This window comes from Muntiacus reevesi, chromosome 2, assembly GCF_963930625.1.
Source record: "Muntiacus reevesi chromosome 2, mMunRee1.1, whole genome shotgun sequence".
NCBI lineage: Eukaryota > Metazoa > Chordata > Mammalia > Artiodactyla > Cervidae > Muntiacus > Muntiacus reevesi.
Window position 1 is genome coordinate 60,889,816 of NC_089250.1, and position 15,583 is coordinate 60,905,398.

Genomic DNA, 15,583 nt, shown 5'->3' on the forward strand with positions numbered 1-15,583 from the left:
GAGCCTGGGTTCAGAGCTCAGTACATGATCAGGATCCGGGATCAGACTGAGATACAGGTCAGCGCTCTATCCATGACCAGTGGATAGAGGCTCAGTCAGGGCTCATTCAACAACTGGAGTGAAAGCTATGCCTGATTGGGTTCTGGGCTCAGTCAGGGAGAAGAATCAAGTGCAGTCTGAGTGTGTGATTAAGAGTCAGGATTCGGTCTGTGACCAAGATCAGGGCTCAGGCGGCTACTAGAGAAAGAAGAGAAGCCAAGCTTTGCTTCTGCTTCTCCACAGACACCTCTGTGTGTGTGTTGGGGGGGGGGGGGGGCAGGGGGGTGTATATCCTCTTTCAGCCCAGGGCCCAGTGCCTGGCCCTCACCAGCAGGCAGGCATCACAGAGGTTTTCCTCATCAGTGCTCTTTACTTTGTCTCTGGGATTTCATAAAGTTCATCTGAAAGAACAAATCAGTAGCAGTTCTCAGGTTGTAGCACTGGAAGCTGAATAGAAATCAGACACAAAGGCTGAAACCATCCAGTGGGTCAGACTTGAAAGCCATGGAACTCTTACATGTCACTCCATTTCTCTGAGCCTCAGTTATTTCATCTATAAAATGGGTATGATGACATTACCCATCCCCCTGGGGTCATTCCAAGAATCCAGTGAGATAGTATATAAGAAGCACAGAGCGATGGCCCAGTGAACTGGGTCTGTGGCTATTTTCTAGAAAAACTGCCTCCAGGACCCTGACACTGTTACTCACCCCACTTCTGTTGCCCACCAGCCCTTGCAACCCCAGTCTTGTCAGGGACCCAGGTCAAGAAGAGCTTCCAGGGGTTGGAGGTGAAGCCATAGCTCCTCATAAGAAATAAAAGGTGAGGGGCGATGTTGATTAACAATGCCTACTTGATATTAAGCTCTTTCTTCTTTTTCTTTAAATCCACTCATCAGCTTGGCAGTGTTTACAATTTCCTTTCACTTGGGAGGAACCCAAGGCTCAGAGAGGTGGAACCACTTGACCCCCACCCAACAGTTGCTAAGAAAACATCCAGGATTTGAACCCAGATCTGGCCAGTCCTCTTTCTCACATCATTCTGGGCAGCATGTTCTGCCAGTGTGACAAAGGAGGGATAGAAGCTCTCAGAGGCCCAAGAGGCCATCGGTCTTCAGGGAGGCCTCCGGCCACATTTTCCTGACTTGCTCACTACGAAGGGTCTTCAACTTCTCCAGGGTGCCCTGACAAGACCTGCTGGTGCAGCAGGCATAGAGCAGAGTGCCCTCCCCTGTAAGGATGCATAGGGTGCCCCCTCACCACTTCCCCAGGCTGTGACTTACCGATGCGTTTCTTAACATACTCCGCATCCAGGCTTTCAAGGAAACTGTGGACTAGTGGGCACAGCTGAGGGTCACAAGGAGCCAAGGAAAGAGAGAGAGACACAGAAATGCAGGGAAGGAAGGAAAGAGAGAGGTTGGGAGATGAGGAGAGAGAGGAGAGACGGAGAAGGAAGAGGACTGGTTATTACCTGCTGTGAGATCCCTGCCCCCCACCCACAGAGATGCTCAGTACTGGGGCCCTAGAACTTCTGACCCTTAGGATTCTAGAGCAGTGGAAACCTAGAAGGCCCAAATCTGAGAACCAGAGGACACTGGGATTCTAAAACCTCAGAACATTAAAAATCTAGAATCTTGAAGAATCTAGATTTTTAACATTCCAGAACACTATGCCCTTAGAAATCTTGATGTCGGGACTCTGAAACTTTGTAGAGTTAAATGGGGCCCTGGGAATGATAGAGAAATGGTTTTGTGTTTTTCAGACTTTTGTGTGCCTACAATTCCCCAAGGATGTTGTTAAAATACAAATTACTGAGCAGCAGGTCTGGGATATGATCTGAGTCTGCATTTCTCATGAGTGTCCATGGGAGGTCAGTGCTGCTGGTATGAGGACAACACTATGAGCATGACTCAAGTGCAGTAAATCACAGAACAACATGGAGGACTTTTTTTTTTTTTTTTTTTTAATAAAACCAGATTCCCAGCCCCCTTCCAGAGTTGACTGATACAGAATCTTTGGAATTTCGGGCACATGGTATAAATATGGTTTTTTTCATGTGATGCACATGAATCTGAACTATGGTATGTACAGTATTTTCTTTAATTTAAGTGAATTAAAATTATGTTGAACGTAGAAAAGTATTAGCTAAAAGGCCTACTGGCAGTCCATGTGTATGGCAAATGGTTTAAGTGTGGGACCCAGTGATTTCAGCTCCGGTCAGGCCCCTGCTCACCTCCTCTCCAGACAAGGCTAAGTGAAGGGGGGCAGGTAGCAACCGATTGCCCCAAGGAAGTTGGCCCATCAGGAAAGAAGGTGTCCAGAGAGTACAGTCCAGCCAGGGAAAGTCACACCTGCCCCCACCAGGCCTGGCTCTGCACCCCAGGAGTAGGGGACTCACCTCATAATGCGTTACCAGGGACAACGCCTCATTCACGAGATTGACTGCAAAGCCCACAACCTCGTTGAGCAGTCCAATGCGCCTGGAGAAGAGAGAAGACTGATAAAGGTCGGTGAAGTTGGCAGAGCAGCCAAGCAAGACAAGTGGGAAGAGGGCAGAAGAAGGTGAAACACCTTGAAGCCAGGTGACTTGGGCCTCTACCCAGAGGGATCATCACTTAGAACCCCATGGTTGACCAGCAGCTCACCCCAGTAACTCATGACAGTCTCATTACAACCCTGAGACCTCACTGATCCAACCATCCATTCTATCCATCCTCCATTCTTCCATCCAACCATCCATCCATTCTTCTATCCATCTATCCATTCTTCTACCCATCCATCCATCCATTCTTCCATCCAGCAATGCATCTAGTCACCCATTCATTCATTAACACATATTTAGAGAACACCAACTATATGCTCAAAAGCAAGACTGACTGGTTACACAGTGATGAGCAAAGCACAAGCAGCTCCTAATGTGGTACCTGAATACTGGGTTGGATAAAAGTTTTGTCTGGAGTTTCCTGCAAGAGCTTATGGAAAAACCCAAAAGACTTTTTGGCCAACCCAGTATTATCACGTTTTCCTAAGGCTGACTCCTTCCCACCTTCAGTTCTTGGCATAACCTTCACCTCCTGAGGGCAGCCTTTGTGACTGCTTGCCTAAGGGAGGACTTTCTGTCAGAGCGCCTAGTCAGGTGTGCTGTTCTGCCCAGGGATGATGGCAATCGAACATTTTCCATGTGGGTTCTTCACTGCTGGACTGAATGCTCCCCTGTCTGTCGTTCCCCCCAGAGACTAAGCTCCATGAGAGCAAGCACCTCGCCAGCAGTCACCAGTACTTTCTCCCGAGCTCAGAATGGTGCCTGCCTGTATGGAGCAGCTGCTCCACACGTTTTTGGCTGGAGAAATAAATGAAGTAAACATACGATTGAATATTTAAAGACAACTTGTGACAAGTATTGAGAAGGCTGAGAGTAGAATCTTATGAGAGAGAAGAAGAGGAACCTTGTTTTAGACCATAAATGATGAGACAAACATGAAAATGGGATGTAGGAAAGGTGTCCTAGATGCCTGAGCAGCCCACGCACAGGTTCTGAGTGGAAGGAGTTTGTCTGAGGCTCAGAGCAAAGCTAGTGGGTCTAGGGCAGAGTGGGCAAGGTGTGGATCCAAACCAGGTAGAGCCTAGATGACCCTGGGAGGGTCTGAGATTCCACCTAAAGTGGAGAGGAGTCCCCAGAGAGTTTGGAGCAGCAGAGTGGAATGCCATTTACAGATACGGACACTGAGACCCGGAAGGCAGGATGGTTTCCCTGGCGCTATAGGCTAGGCAGTGTCCAGCAGGGCTCAGGCATTTGGGCTAGATCTCAGTCTTTCCACGTGCAGTAGTCCGCAGAACTATTCTATCTTTTCTTTTGGGGCTCTGTAGGCAAAGCTGTGATCAGATACCTTGTTGGGGAGGATGAACTGACCTCTGCACATGACTCAGCTTCGTTCCTTTCCAAGACCAACCTGCCCCAGCCTTCAGCTTCCAGACTAGTTCTCTCCCAGCCAGGACCAGGATCAGCCTTTCTCCTTCCACCCTCTTCCTGGGACTAAACATCTTTTTTCAAGCACACAGTTTAAGATGTAGATTTGGTGGGTTATCAGAGATCAGTGATTTAAATGGAGAGGACTCAGTTTTCAAGATGTCATTTTTGGGAAATTTCCAGTGGGAGGAGGATGATTTGGGGACAATCTGAAATTAGAGCCCATAGCAGGCATTTACTATTCCTCTTGCCCTCTCCTAACAAGAGGCAGGAAGGTGAACACAGTGAATCATTATTATTATTATTGAGGGACACTATGTAATATGAGACCAGTCAGTTCTTCAAGTAGACATAACAATGCTAAATGTGCAGGCATCTAACAACAGAACTTCAAAAAACATGAAGCTAAAACAGATAAAGCTGAAAGGTGAAATACAGCAATTCACAGTTACGGTTGGAGAGATCAACACTCCCGTCTCAGTAAGGGGACAAAGAGACTGAAAGTCAGCATAGATATTACTATTACTGAGAGCTTAGTATGTGCCAGGCTGTATGGTAAACACTTCCATTTTCTCATTTGGCTAACACAGTAGCCTATGAGTTAAGTGTTCTTACCATCTTTCATTTACAGATGTGGAAACTGAAGCATCTAGCTGCTAAATTGATTACAAAACCACAAGTTAGTAGAAAAGTTAACTTGATTCCAAAGTCTAACCTCTTTTTTTCATATTCTGCTCCCTCCCAGGTAAGAAATAGGGCTGAAATTATAAGTCCCAACTCCTCTGACATCCCCACTCTGCTGAGATGTGTGCATCTGACCTGCCCAGCACGCTGAGAGAGATGCTGTGTTGATCATTCTTGCATTTTTCCACGACCACCTTGGAGTCACCAGTGTCATCATCAGTTTCAACGCCAACACAAAACTGTAGGACCAAGTTGAGGGCCAAGTCGACAATCTCACCCAACACAGGCCTGCAGGGAAATAGGTTCACAATGAACAAAGGTGGAGAAGTCTCTTCACATTGCCCACTTTAATCTCTCTCTTGTGTGGACATTATATGGGATGTCTACTGACAAGGACAGGCCTGGTGTGCTGCGGTCCTTGGGGTCACAAAGGTTGGATAGACTTAATTGTTGAATGACAAGTGGACAATATTAATACTATCTGTTTTCTTTATAGAATTTACATTCTTAACATTAAGAATTTCTTCTCCTGGCCACAAGGGTTTGGCTCATGTGACATTTCTATACAGTATCACACCAGTGATTAAAACAAAAATAAGAGTTAACATTTCCTAAGAGAATACTATGCTAGGTATTTCCAAAAAGGTATTTTACCTGGATTAATCCATTTAATCTCTATAGCAATACCATTTGAAAAAAGCACTATCACTATCTCTGTTTTCAGAATGAGGAAACGTGGTATAGAGAAGTTAAGTAACTATCTCAGGATCTCATAACTAGTGAATGATGAAGTCATAGCGCACTTTAATTTACAAAGAACCCCACACATCCTCGTTTCCTATCTCTTTGTCTCTTCAAAGTAATTAAAATACTTAGAAATTATATTTTTCATATAATTTTCACATGCTATTCATTAAATGCCGTACACTGCTATATGGGTCATACTGCCATTAAAAGAGAATTTTGAGAGACAAAATGATGCTGGAGGAAATTTTGCCAAAGAGTTGTAAGTGTTCACGTCTTCTCAGTTCTCAAGTTTTACCATTAGATAAGTGTTAAGATTTTGGAAATATAGTTTATGGGGGATTTTTTTAAAAAAGAGATTTGGTTATGGGAAAAGTTTGTTAGAACATTTTAAAGGTTAGTTGCAAGGACCTCCTTATTTTGCCGATTGAGAGACCAAGGCAGCAGGGTGAAAAAGTGCCTGATTTCAAATTGGAGATCCACCGGCCACACCACCCTGCATCCCCCAAACCTCAAATTCCAAGACATACTCACAGGTTCACGTTGACTTCAGCAGTGGTGGGGATTTTCACAATAGCACCTTTGCAATCAGGAGTCTTTTCGAATGTGACATCCAGGACGTGCAGATTATTGATTTTCACCCTGTGCAAAAACCACAGTTCACTCTTGTTATTCCTCTTGACAGCCATTGCCGGGCTCTTGTCTATGCCAGCCTTGTGCTGAGCAGTTGAGCTTCATAGACCTTGCCTGCTTTGGTCTCATGAGAGTCTTCCTCAGGGGTTGGATTCTCTCCATTGGATGGCATGGCAGACTGATGATCAGACAGCTATGATTTCCCTCAAGACTCCAAGGGTGAATATGTGTCAGAGTCAGAATATTTTTTTTTAATTGATATATAGTTGCTTTAAAATGCTATGCTAGGTTCAACTGTGGGGCTTCCATGGTCACTCAGAGGGTAAAGAATCTGCCTGCGATGCAGGTGACCCGAGTTTGATCCCTGGTTTGGGAACGTCCCAGGAGAAGGAAATAGGAATCCACTTCAGCATTCTTGCCTAGAGATTTCATGGGCAGAGGAGCCTGGTGGGCTACAGTCCAAATTATTGCAAAGAGTATGACACGACTGAGCAACTAACACTTTCACTTCTCATTAGGTTCAGGTTACAGCAAAGTGATTCAGATATAGATATATATAGATATAGATGTATTTTTATTTCAGATTCTTTTCCCTTATAAGTTATTACAAAATATTGAGTATAGTTCCCTGTGCTATATAGTAGGTCCTTGTTGGTTGTCTATTGTATATATAATAGTGTGTATATATTTATGTCATACTCGATAATTAGTCCACACTGTTTTCCCTTTTGGTAACCATGAGTTTTTTTTTGTCAGTGAGTCTTTTTGTATAAATTTTTAGTATCATATTTCAGATTCTATATATTAATGGTATCTATGATAATTGTCTTTCTCTGTTTGAACTACTTCATTTCGTATGCTTATCTCTACATCCACCCACTTATTGCTGCAAACAGCATTATTTCATTCTTTTTTATGCAGAGCCAGAATTAGAACCCAGAATGCTTGACTCCCAGACTTCATGTGTAGGGCTACCTACGTAGTGTGAATTCTATTTTCCTCTCTCCTGAGACCAAACTTTAATACTCAGTTATATTCAGAGAAGGAAAGGCTTATCTTTGGGAAAAGGAATTTAGGCAACAGCAAACAGGTAGAGGAGGGGGTGAAGAAAACCTTCATCCTAACTCTGATATCACAGAAGAGAAAGCCTAAACCCATGAGATACCTGGATAGCCCAGGCAGCCCTCTAATTTTTCCCAGCTCTGGTGGAGTTGGCCTGAGACCACTTCTGCTCTGTAGGAACACACAAGGTTTATTCATATTCCCTGGTGGCTCAGCTGGTAAAGAATCCACCTGCAATGTGGGAGACCTGAATTCGATCCCTGTGTAAGGAAGATCCCCTGGAGAATGGAATAATAGCTCACTCCAATATTCTATCCTAGAGAGTTCCATGATTTGCATCCCCAAAGAGGCTGCAAAGAGTTGGACATGACTGAGCAACTGTGACTGTGTATATCACAACAAACTGGAAAATTCTTAAAGAGATGGGAATACCAGACAACCTTACCTGTCTCCTGAGAAATCTGTATGCAGGTCAAGAAGCAACAGTTAGAACTAGACGTGGAACAGACTGGTTCCAAATTGGGAAAGGACTACTTCAAAGCTGTATATTGTCACCCTGCTTATCTAACTTATATGCAGAGTACATCATGTGAAATGCCAGGGTGAATGAAGCATAAGGTGGAATCAAGATTGTTTGGAGAAATATCAATAACCCCAGATACACAGATGACACAACCCTTATGGCAGAAAGCAAAGAGGAACTAAAGAGTCATGATGAAAGTGAAAGAGGAGAAAGGAAAAGCTGGCTTAAAACTAAACATTCAAAAAATGAAGATCCTGGCATCTGGTCTCATCACTTCACGACAAATAGATGGAGAAACAATGGAAACAGTGACAGACTTTATTGTTTTGGTCTCAAAAATCACTGCAGATGATGACTGCAGCCATGAAATTAAAAGACGCATGCACCTTGGAAGAAAAGCTATAACCAGCCCAGACAGCATATTAAAAAGCAGAGACATTACTTTGCCAATAAATGTTCTTCTAGTCAAAGCTATGGTCTTTCCAGTAGTCATGTATGGATGTAAGAGTTGAACTATAAAGAAAGCTGAAGGCCAAAGAATTGACGCTTTTAAATTGTGGTGTTGGAGAAGACTCTTGAGAGTCCCTTGGACTGCAAGAAGATTCAACCAGTGAATCCTAAAGGAAATCAATCCTGAATATTCATTGGAAGGACTGATGCTGAAACTGAAATTCCAATACTTTGGCCACCTAAGGCAAAGAACTGACTCCTTGGAAAAGACCCTAATGCTGGTAGATTGAAGGCGGGAGGAAAAGGGGACGACAGAGGATGAGATGGTTGGATGGCATCACTGACTCGATGGACATGAGTTTGAGCCAGTTCCAGGAGATGGTGATGGACAGGGAAGCCCTAGCATGCTGCAGTCCTTCGGGTTGAAAAGAATTCGATACAACTGACTAACTAGACTGAACTGAGTGACTTTCACTTTCACTTTATGTCTTTGATATTTAACTTAGGTACCCAAAGAGATGTATTCTCTTCTCTGGGAACAAAAATCTCCAAATGAAGCAAAAACTCACCCTGTCAGAGTGTTCACTACTTCAAAAATTGCAGAAACGAGTTGTTCCAAGAAGTTCTTAGTTTCCTCGGTCTTCTCCTGTGTCTCCTCAGCAGTCTTCAGTTGCTGCAAGATAGCTGCAAAAACAATCTCCACTTAGTGTGGTACACAATTTACGAAGCAGCTCCTACACACCAGGTACTAAATGAGAATATTTGCCTATGCTATTTCATTTAATCTCTGTAAGAACTCCATAAAGTAGACATTACTAATATCTGCACTTTCAGATGAGGAAATAAAAGAGCAAAAGTTTAAGAAATTGATCAGAGTCACAGAGCTAGGAGACCTTGTTCTTTTTATGCTGCCTTTACGCTAATACATACTCATTATTCATCAACAAAGCAGTCAATCCCCTGAGCAGGCAATAGGTATTGATTGCACATCAGCTTCTAGTAGTGAAGCACTAATGAGCTGCTTATGCAAACAAAATAAATGTAGAATAAAATAAGAAGTGGAAAATCTAGAATCAAAGAAAATATACAGGTCTAAATCATGAAAGTGGCAAACAGGAGTCCCTGAATGACAGCTCTACATGAGACCTAGGAAAGAGTTGGCTAATAGAGGAGAACAAGGACAGAGGCCTAATGGACAGAGGAAAAAGGGATTTATTTAATAGAGGAAGTGACATGGCAGATGTAGAATGGCATATTTGAAAAGTATTAAGAAAATATGTGTAGAAAATAATTCAAATGAGAAACAACAAGGCAACAACTCGCTCAAAGAAGAAGAAAAGGCAAAAAAAAAAAAAAAAAAGAATAAGAAAAGGCTGCAAGAAAAAGGATGTAATCAAAGTACTGCAACGTGGCTCTGCAATGGACAGTACCTTGTTATAACGATGCAGCGAACTACATCTCGTCTTAGAACTTACTAGGTGACTCTGATGCAGACATCTCTGGTTCTGTGTTCAGAAAGAAGCATTGCTGTTTTACCAGCAATGATTTGGAAATTAGGTCCCTCCTATATCTATGAGGTTGCCTAAGCCCTGGCAAGGTTTGAAGGGCAATCCTTTACAGAAGTTAGCTTAAAAGAATGTTTAGCAGTGTCCCAGTAATGTTTCCAAAAAGTGAAAAGAATACCAAGTTCTTTCAAGAAATTAGAATTACAAGGAAATATGATTCACTAGAAAGGTAGGTAATTTTAAAGCTAGCTAGGCTAGTTAGAAATTCTTTTCCAGTTCGTTAATTCAAATTCCTAAGAAAATTGGATGACCCAACAGAGGAATATGATACAAATATAAATTAAATATTTAAGTTACAATACATAAATGGCTAATAAATATGAAAAAATGAGGGAATGCTTTCATAATTAGAGAAATGCTATGATGAATTATAACCTTTATCTGTGAGACTGGAAAAAAATCTCAGTTGTTCAAACCAGTGCTGTCAAGAGAGTAGAAAAAAAGTACTCTCACAAATGATTGGAGAAATTATTAACATAGGGGATTATTTGTCAATATGTGCTGTAAATTAAAATATGCATACCTTTCAAACTTTTGAAATGTCACTTTGAGGATTTTATCTTATGAATATATTAGCAAAGTTTACCATGATATAAGATGTAAAGTGATATTCAGGTAAGTATTGCCTGTTTCTAGAAAAATAATAAACAAATGAACCAGGAATCAGTTCGTCACCTCTCTCAGTAAACCACCCATAAGGAGCTGCCCCTGCTGGCAGCCTTTGGGTAATACAGGCGTAGTATGTAGGAAGCAAGCTCCTAGGTCCCCCTGATCATCCCTGCTGTTGACTCACTTTCAAGTGTACTGTCAAGATTGTCAAGCCCTTCCTCAAGACCAGATTTCAGCTTCTTCAGAACATCCTTGCCAATATTGTCAAGAAGAGACGCTGAGGTCCCGGCGAGCAGGCCGCACAAGAGAACAAGTTTCCAAAGCTGAAACATCTTGTCCTGACACCTGGACAGTCACAGGAAGAACAGGAGGAGTGAGAATTACCCATAGGGACATGGCATCGTGAATGAGCACCTATGACTCTTATACTCAACAGCCCTTGACGATAGCTGTGGTTATCTCCTCTCTTACAGATGGGCAACCCAGGTCAAAAAGCTAGAGAAACTGGCCCAGAGATGAACAACCAGTTAATAAAGGAGCTACAATTTGAAAAGTCACACTTGACTTCAGGTCAATTCTCTTTGGAGGTCATTTGAACATGCTGGCTTCTCTGCATGGAACATTTCCCTCTTCTTTTCATTTTTAGGTGAATCACTTCTTACTGACTTTCTAGCTTCAGTAGGACATCATGTCCTCCTGAACTCTCCTCAGACACTAGGTTAGGTGGACTCACTCCACCAACTTGCTGCCTTCATTCACTGTTCAGAGTCCTGGGTCCCAGTTAGTGACAAGTTGGCTGCCTTTCCCACCAGGCTGTGAATTCCTTAGAGAAGGGATTTTGACTTATTTCACAATAAGTTAAATTCCCAACTCATAGTAAAAAAAAAAACTGCCACTAGTAAGCACAACAAAATAAAGTTTGACAAATAAAAGTATGAACAAATAAGTGGGCACCACGTCATGATGCTGTATTCATCATCAATTTGACATTTCTCCTAATTGAATCTATTTCTTAGTTTGCCCCATTCAAAATATTAGCTAATTCAAGTGGCCCCACCCCTCTGCCTCTTGTCCTTAGAGCCTTCTGAAGAGCCTCCCTGGTGCCTCATGGGAAGACTGCAGTGCATGAGACCCAGACTCAATCCGTGGGTCAGGAAGTTCTCCCGGAAAAGGAAATGGCAAACCAGAGCATTATTCTTGCCTGGAGAAATCCATGGACAGAGGATCCTGATGGGCTACAGTCCGTGGGTTTGCAAGAGTCAAACACAAGTGAGCGGCTATTTTAATCTCTATGCCTCTTTTCCCCAAAGCCTTCTGTAGGCCTCCATGTGGGGTGACAATAAGGGGGAAGTCCACCATTCACAGGTTTGAAGAAAAATACTTACAAAGTCCTTGCTCCTCTGCACAGTCTCCTGGGCAGTGATTCTGCTGGGCAGTGATGGTACTTATATTGATGGCGATGGGGAGGGAGGCTGCCCCCGAAACAAGCTCTGCGTCCAGAGCCATCCAAGGAGACTCCAATGAAAATAAGCCCTGTCCAGAGTGAACAGAGAGACTTCCAAAGCAAAGGTCAGCCAGGATGCTTGAACTGGATGACTATGGAGAGGACTTTGTGCCAAGACTAAGAGCAGGTTCTCATGGAGCCTCCAGCTACCAACATGGTGGCCATGTGGGTAGGGGGCTGGGACTAAAACTGAGAATGGATGAATTGGAGAATATTCTGGTAGAAGGATCCATGGTGATCATCTAGCTTAATTTTATCAGCATTTGCAAACTCAGGCTCAGAGAGGGAAAGTGGCCAGCCTGTAAGAGAGGGACAGAGATGGGGCTAGGCTTGCGGCCCATAGTAGCATCAGGGTCAGTGACCAGTGAAGTCGTTCTTCTCAAACCTTCTCTTGTGTCTGAACGCTCTCCATAACATCCCTCCCAGTGGAACCAGCCTCAGGAAAAATGTTTGCAATGACGGGTTGCTCAGGACCCACCCTCCCCATTTGCCCACTCCATTGAGTCAGTAGATTTTCTCCTGAGAGTGAATATAGTCTACCTCCATATATATCCCTATATATGCAGTATCCCTCTGCACACTTGCCCCCAACTTCTCTGTTCTCAATGATGCTGCCAGAAGTTAAAGCTCTCACCTTAAACAGAAGTCCCCATCATGGCCCCTGTGTCTTCTACTCACTGCCACCGCAAATACATCTACCTCTCTCTCCATGGCTGAACTGTCTTCCTTTTTTTCCAGAAAAACACCAACATCATTGCTGCCTTAGCCCTCTGCACAGACCATTCCCTCTTTACAGAACTCTCCTCTTCAAGTCAGTGTGAGCTGGGTCCTGCTGTTCAAACGCAGAGTAAGTCCTGACTCCACACACTTATAGATTCATATCAACTCCTCCCTTTACATGACAACTCCAGGGTCAACTAACCACACTAGAAACATAACTGACAGGAAAGCCATGGGAGAGCTTAGAGTTCAACTTAACCTCCTTGCTGGGAAGGCTGAGCAGCCTATGGTCCAGAGAAGGAGAAGGACACATCCAAAGCTACACGTGAAATGAATCCAACTTATTTTCCTCTTCCATTTCATATGTTTTAGGTCTGTTGAAGTTTTCTGCTTGGGCAATATATTTTTGAAACAAAGATTACATACGGTTATCAATAAGTTCGCTTTAACTATGGATGTATGAGCTCCTCTCTAGATACTTAGAGTCAGGATCTGCAGGGTGAATGACCAGAAGTGGAGGTAACTGGACTAGGGTGGCTCAAAGGTACTTTTGACCTTGAGTTCTAAGAGTTCTGATCCCAGCACCATCCTCTGGAACCCCTCCTCTGCCTAGACATGACCACAGAACACTAAGTGCTTATCCTGCTTCAGCTTGTTTCATCTCATAAGCAACCAGGCAGGGGTGTTACTGTTCTTATTTCTTGACTGAGAGGCATAATACTCAGAAGGGGAGGATAACTTGCTCAAGGTGGAACAGATGGGAAGGGGCAGATCTGGAGAGGGCAACCAGTTCTTCATCCTCCCCCTTCGAGATCAGCTGTCCTAACTCAGCCTCTGGGGGCAGCAGCGAGTCTCACTCTTTGGCCCCAGTAAGTCCAGGGCAGTACCTGGCCATTTGCTTGGCACTGCAGGACTGTTTTCACCATTGGTGCTCATGACAACTCCCTAAGGAGGTTTGGAAAGTTCCACTTTCTGGTTGAGGTAACTGAGGTCCAGGGAAGGGAGGTGACTGCCATAGGTCTCACAAGGACAGGAACCAGCAGTTGCAATCTCAGGGAAGGACCTTCCTCTCAGATCACACTGAGGCCAACTGGTGGGGCAGGAGAGTCCTTGCACTTGAATACCCTGTTTATTCCTTGTCCTCTGCTGTTTGAGTTGGTTGTAATGCCTGGTGCATTGGGCTCAGGTCAACCCGGAACTCCCAGTCCAGGAAGCACAGATGGGTGCCCATATGGCATTAGGCTGGGAGCACAAGCACAGCTCCAGGTCACCCAGGGTCAGTCTCCCCCGATCACCTACCTGCACCTCAGCAGGAACCTGTAACACTTTGACGTGAGCGCAACCAGGTCAAAGTAGCGGTAGGACCAGAGGCTTGGGTAGCTAGGGTTCCTCAGGCTGAATATGATCCTGTCATCAGAGCACAGGGCAGATGTCCAAGCCTGGGGCTGGGACACGGAGGACCCCATCCAGCCGAGCCTTGGACTGGTCAGCAGACTCACCTCCCAGGCTGTCTGTGCCCAGTTCTGCAAACGTCCAGGCCCTTACTTCCCTGGTTGTGGGCACAGAGCTGAGGGCTATGCCGGAATCTTGTGAAGAGAGTTTTTCCGCCTCAGGAACACAGCCCAAGGGGCCAGTGTGATATAGTGAGTCCAGACCTGGTGTTGGCCCCAGGCTACTGCTGCCTCTTGTAAAATGCAAGACAACTCCATGTCTAGTGGCAAAATACCCCAGCTCTGGGATTGGGCAGACTGGATTCAAATCCTCTTTTTGCCTAATGCTGGCTGTGTGGCCTGGACAAGGAGCTTCATCTCCCTGAGCCTTAGGTCCCCTAAGTGTGAAATGGGACTAACTATGGGCCTCTCCTCTCAGGGGTGCTGTGAGAAGTGGTGGGATAATGTATGTAGGCCCTGATAGACAGTTGCTACAGTGATGTTGATGATTACAGTTGTTGCTGGTGTCTCGTCACTTCACTCCCTTCCACCTCAGGTTTCTCACCTGTTTATGACCCTGCTGCACAGGGTTATGGAGAGGCTGTAGTGGGTAGATTATGCAGCCAATATGCTTAATCAATTGCAACTGCATTCATTTTTCCCTTCTGTAAAGACTAAACAAGCTTGAATGGGCTTAGATCTACAGGTACCTATATTCACAAATTCTGCCATGTTTGGGTGCTGATATATATAGCCCTTGGCACAGATGTTTCCTCATACTGCCCCAGTCTCCCCTCTGGAGTCCAGTTAGAGAGGTTAGGGAGTCTCAGGAGAATTCTGATTGATTGTAGGGCCTGGATGGAGCTTTCTGCCAAGATACCCTCCCAGGAAGGTCCTGGGCTAGGATTGATTAGTGATGTCTGCCACAAGTTCAGGATGAGAGAGTGGAGACACTGCAAGTTTCCCAGCGCAGGACCAAGTCATCTCTAAGGTCCCTGAAGCCAGTGCTGGGTACATCGACACCACATGTCCAAGGAGAGTGGGACCCTGAGACTTGCCTGGGGCTGGAGGAAGGAGAAGGAGACCCTGATCTGGGTTCTAGTCTTGGCTCTGTTAACAACCTGCTTTGTGAGCCTGAGCAAGACATTTGTTTTCTCCCAGGGTCTGTTTCCTCTAACTACAAAATGAACACTGGTTCTCTGCTAGACAGCTGACACTTCGGGGCTCTGAGAGGTGATCAGGAACATCTGGGGCTACCTGCTACATTTCCATCAGATGGCACAACTGGAGCTCTTGCCTTGCAGGAATCCCACCCGCCCCTTGGGCACAGAGATAACTGCCTACTCTCTGAGGCCATGAGGGCCAGGACCACAGGGCATCATCCCCAGGACCTGACACACAGATGCTCAACAATTATCAATTACAGCCTACAGCAGCACTTTTCTTTACCACTGATTAATTGAAGTGTACACATTTAGACACTCATACATTTTATTTGTAACAGTATAATATGCTTGCTCTTAGAGTCAGCCTTGGGTGTGCATCCCAGACTTTTCCCTTGTTGGTTGTATGACAGAGGGCAAGTACACTAATATCTCTAGGCCTTTTGTTTTTGTTTTGTTTTTTAACATGAAACCTAGAAAGTCCTAGGACA

The 15,583-nt window shown here is 44.5% G+C and overlaps 1 protein-coding gene across 1 annotated transcript; it reads right to left on the reverse strand.

Moving 5' to 3' along the window:
- Positions 1 to 1,126: 1,126 nt before the first annotated feature.
- On the reverse strand, positions 1,127 to 10,607 carry LOC136157177 (short palate, lung and nasal epithelium carcinoma-associated protein 2A-like). Its single transcript, XM_065919178.1, has 7 exons — positions 10,460 to 10,607; positions 8,671 to 8,785; positions 5,968 to 6,075; positions 4,825 to 4,977; positions 2,437 to 2,518; positions 1,322 to 1,385; positions 1,127 to 1,269 (listed from the first exon to the last, which is right to left on the reverse strand). Exons 1-7 carry the CDS (start codon positions 10,605 to 10,607, stop codon positions 1,127 to 1,129), a joined length of 813 nt encoding a protein of 270 aa, XP_065775250.1.
- Positions 10,608 to 15,583: the final 4,976 nt, after the last annotated feature.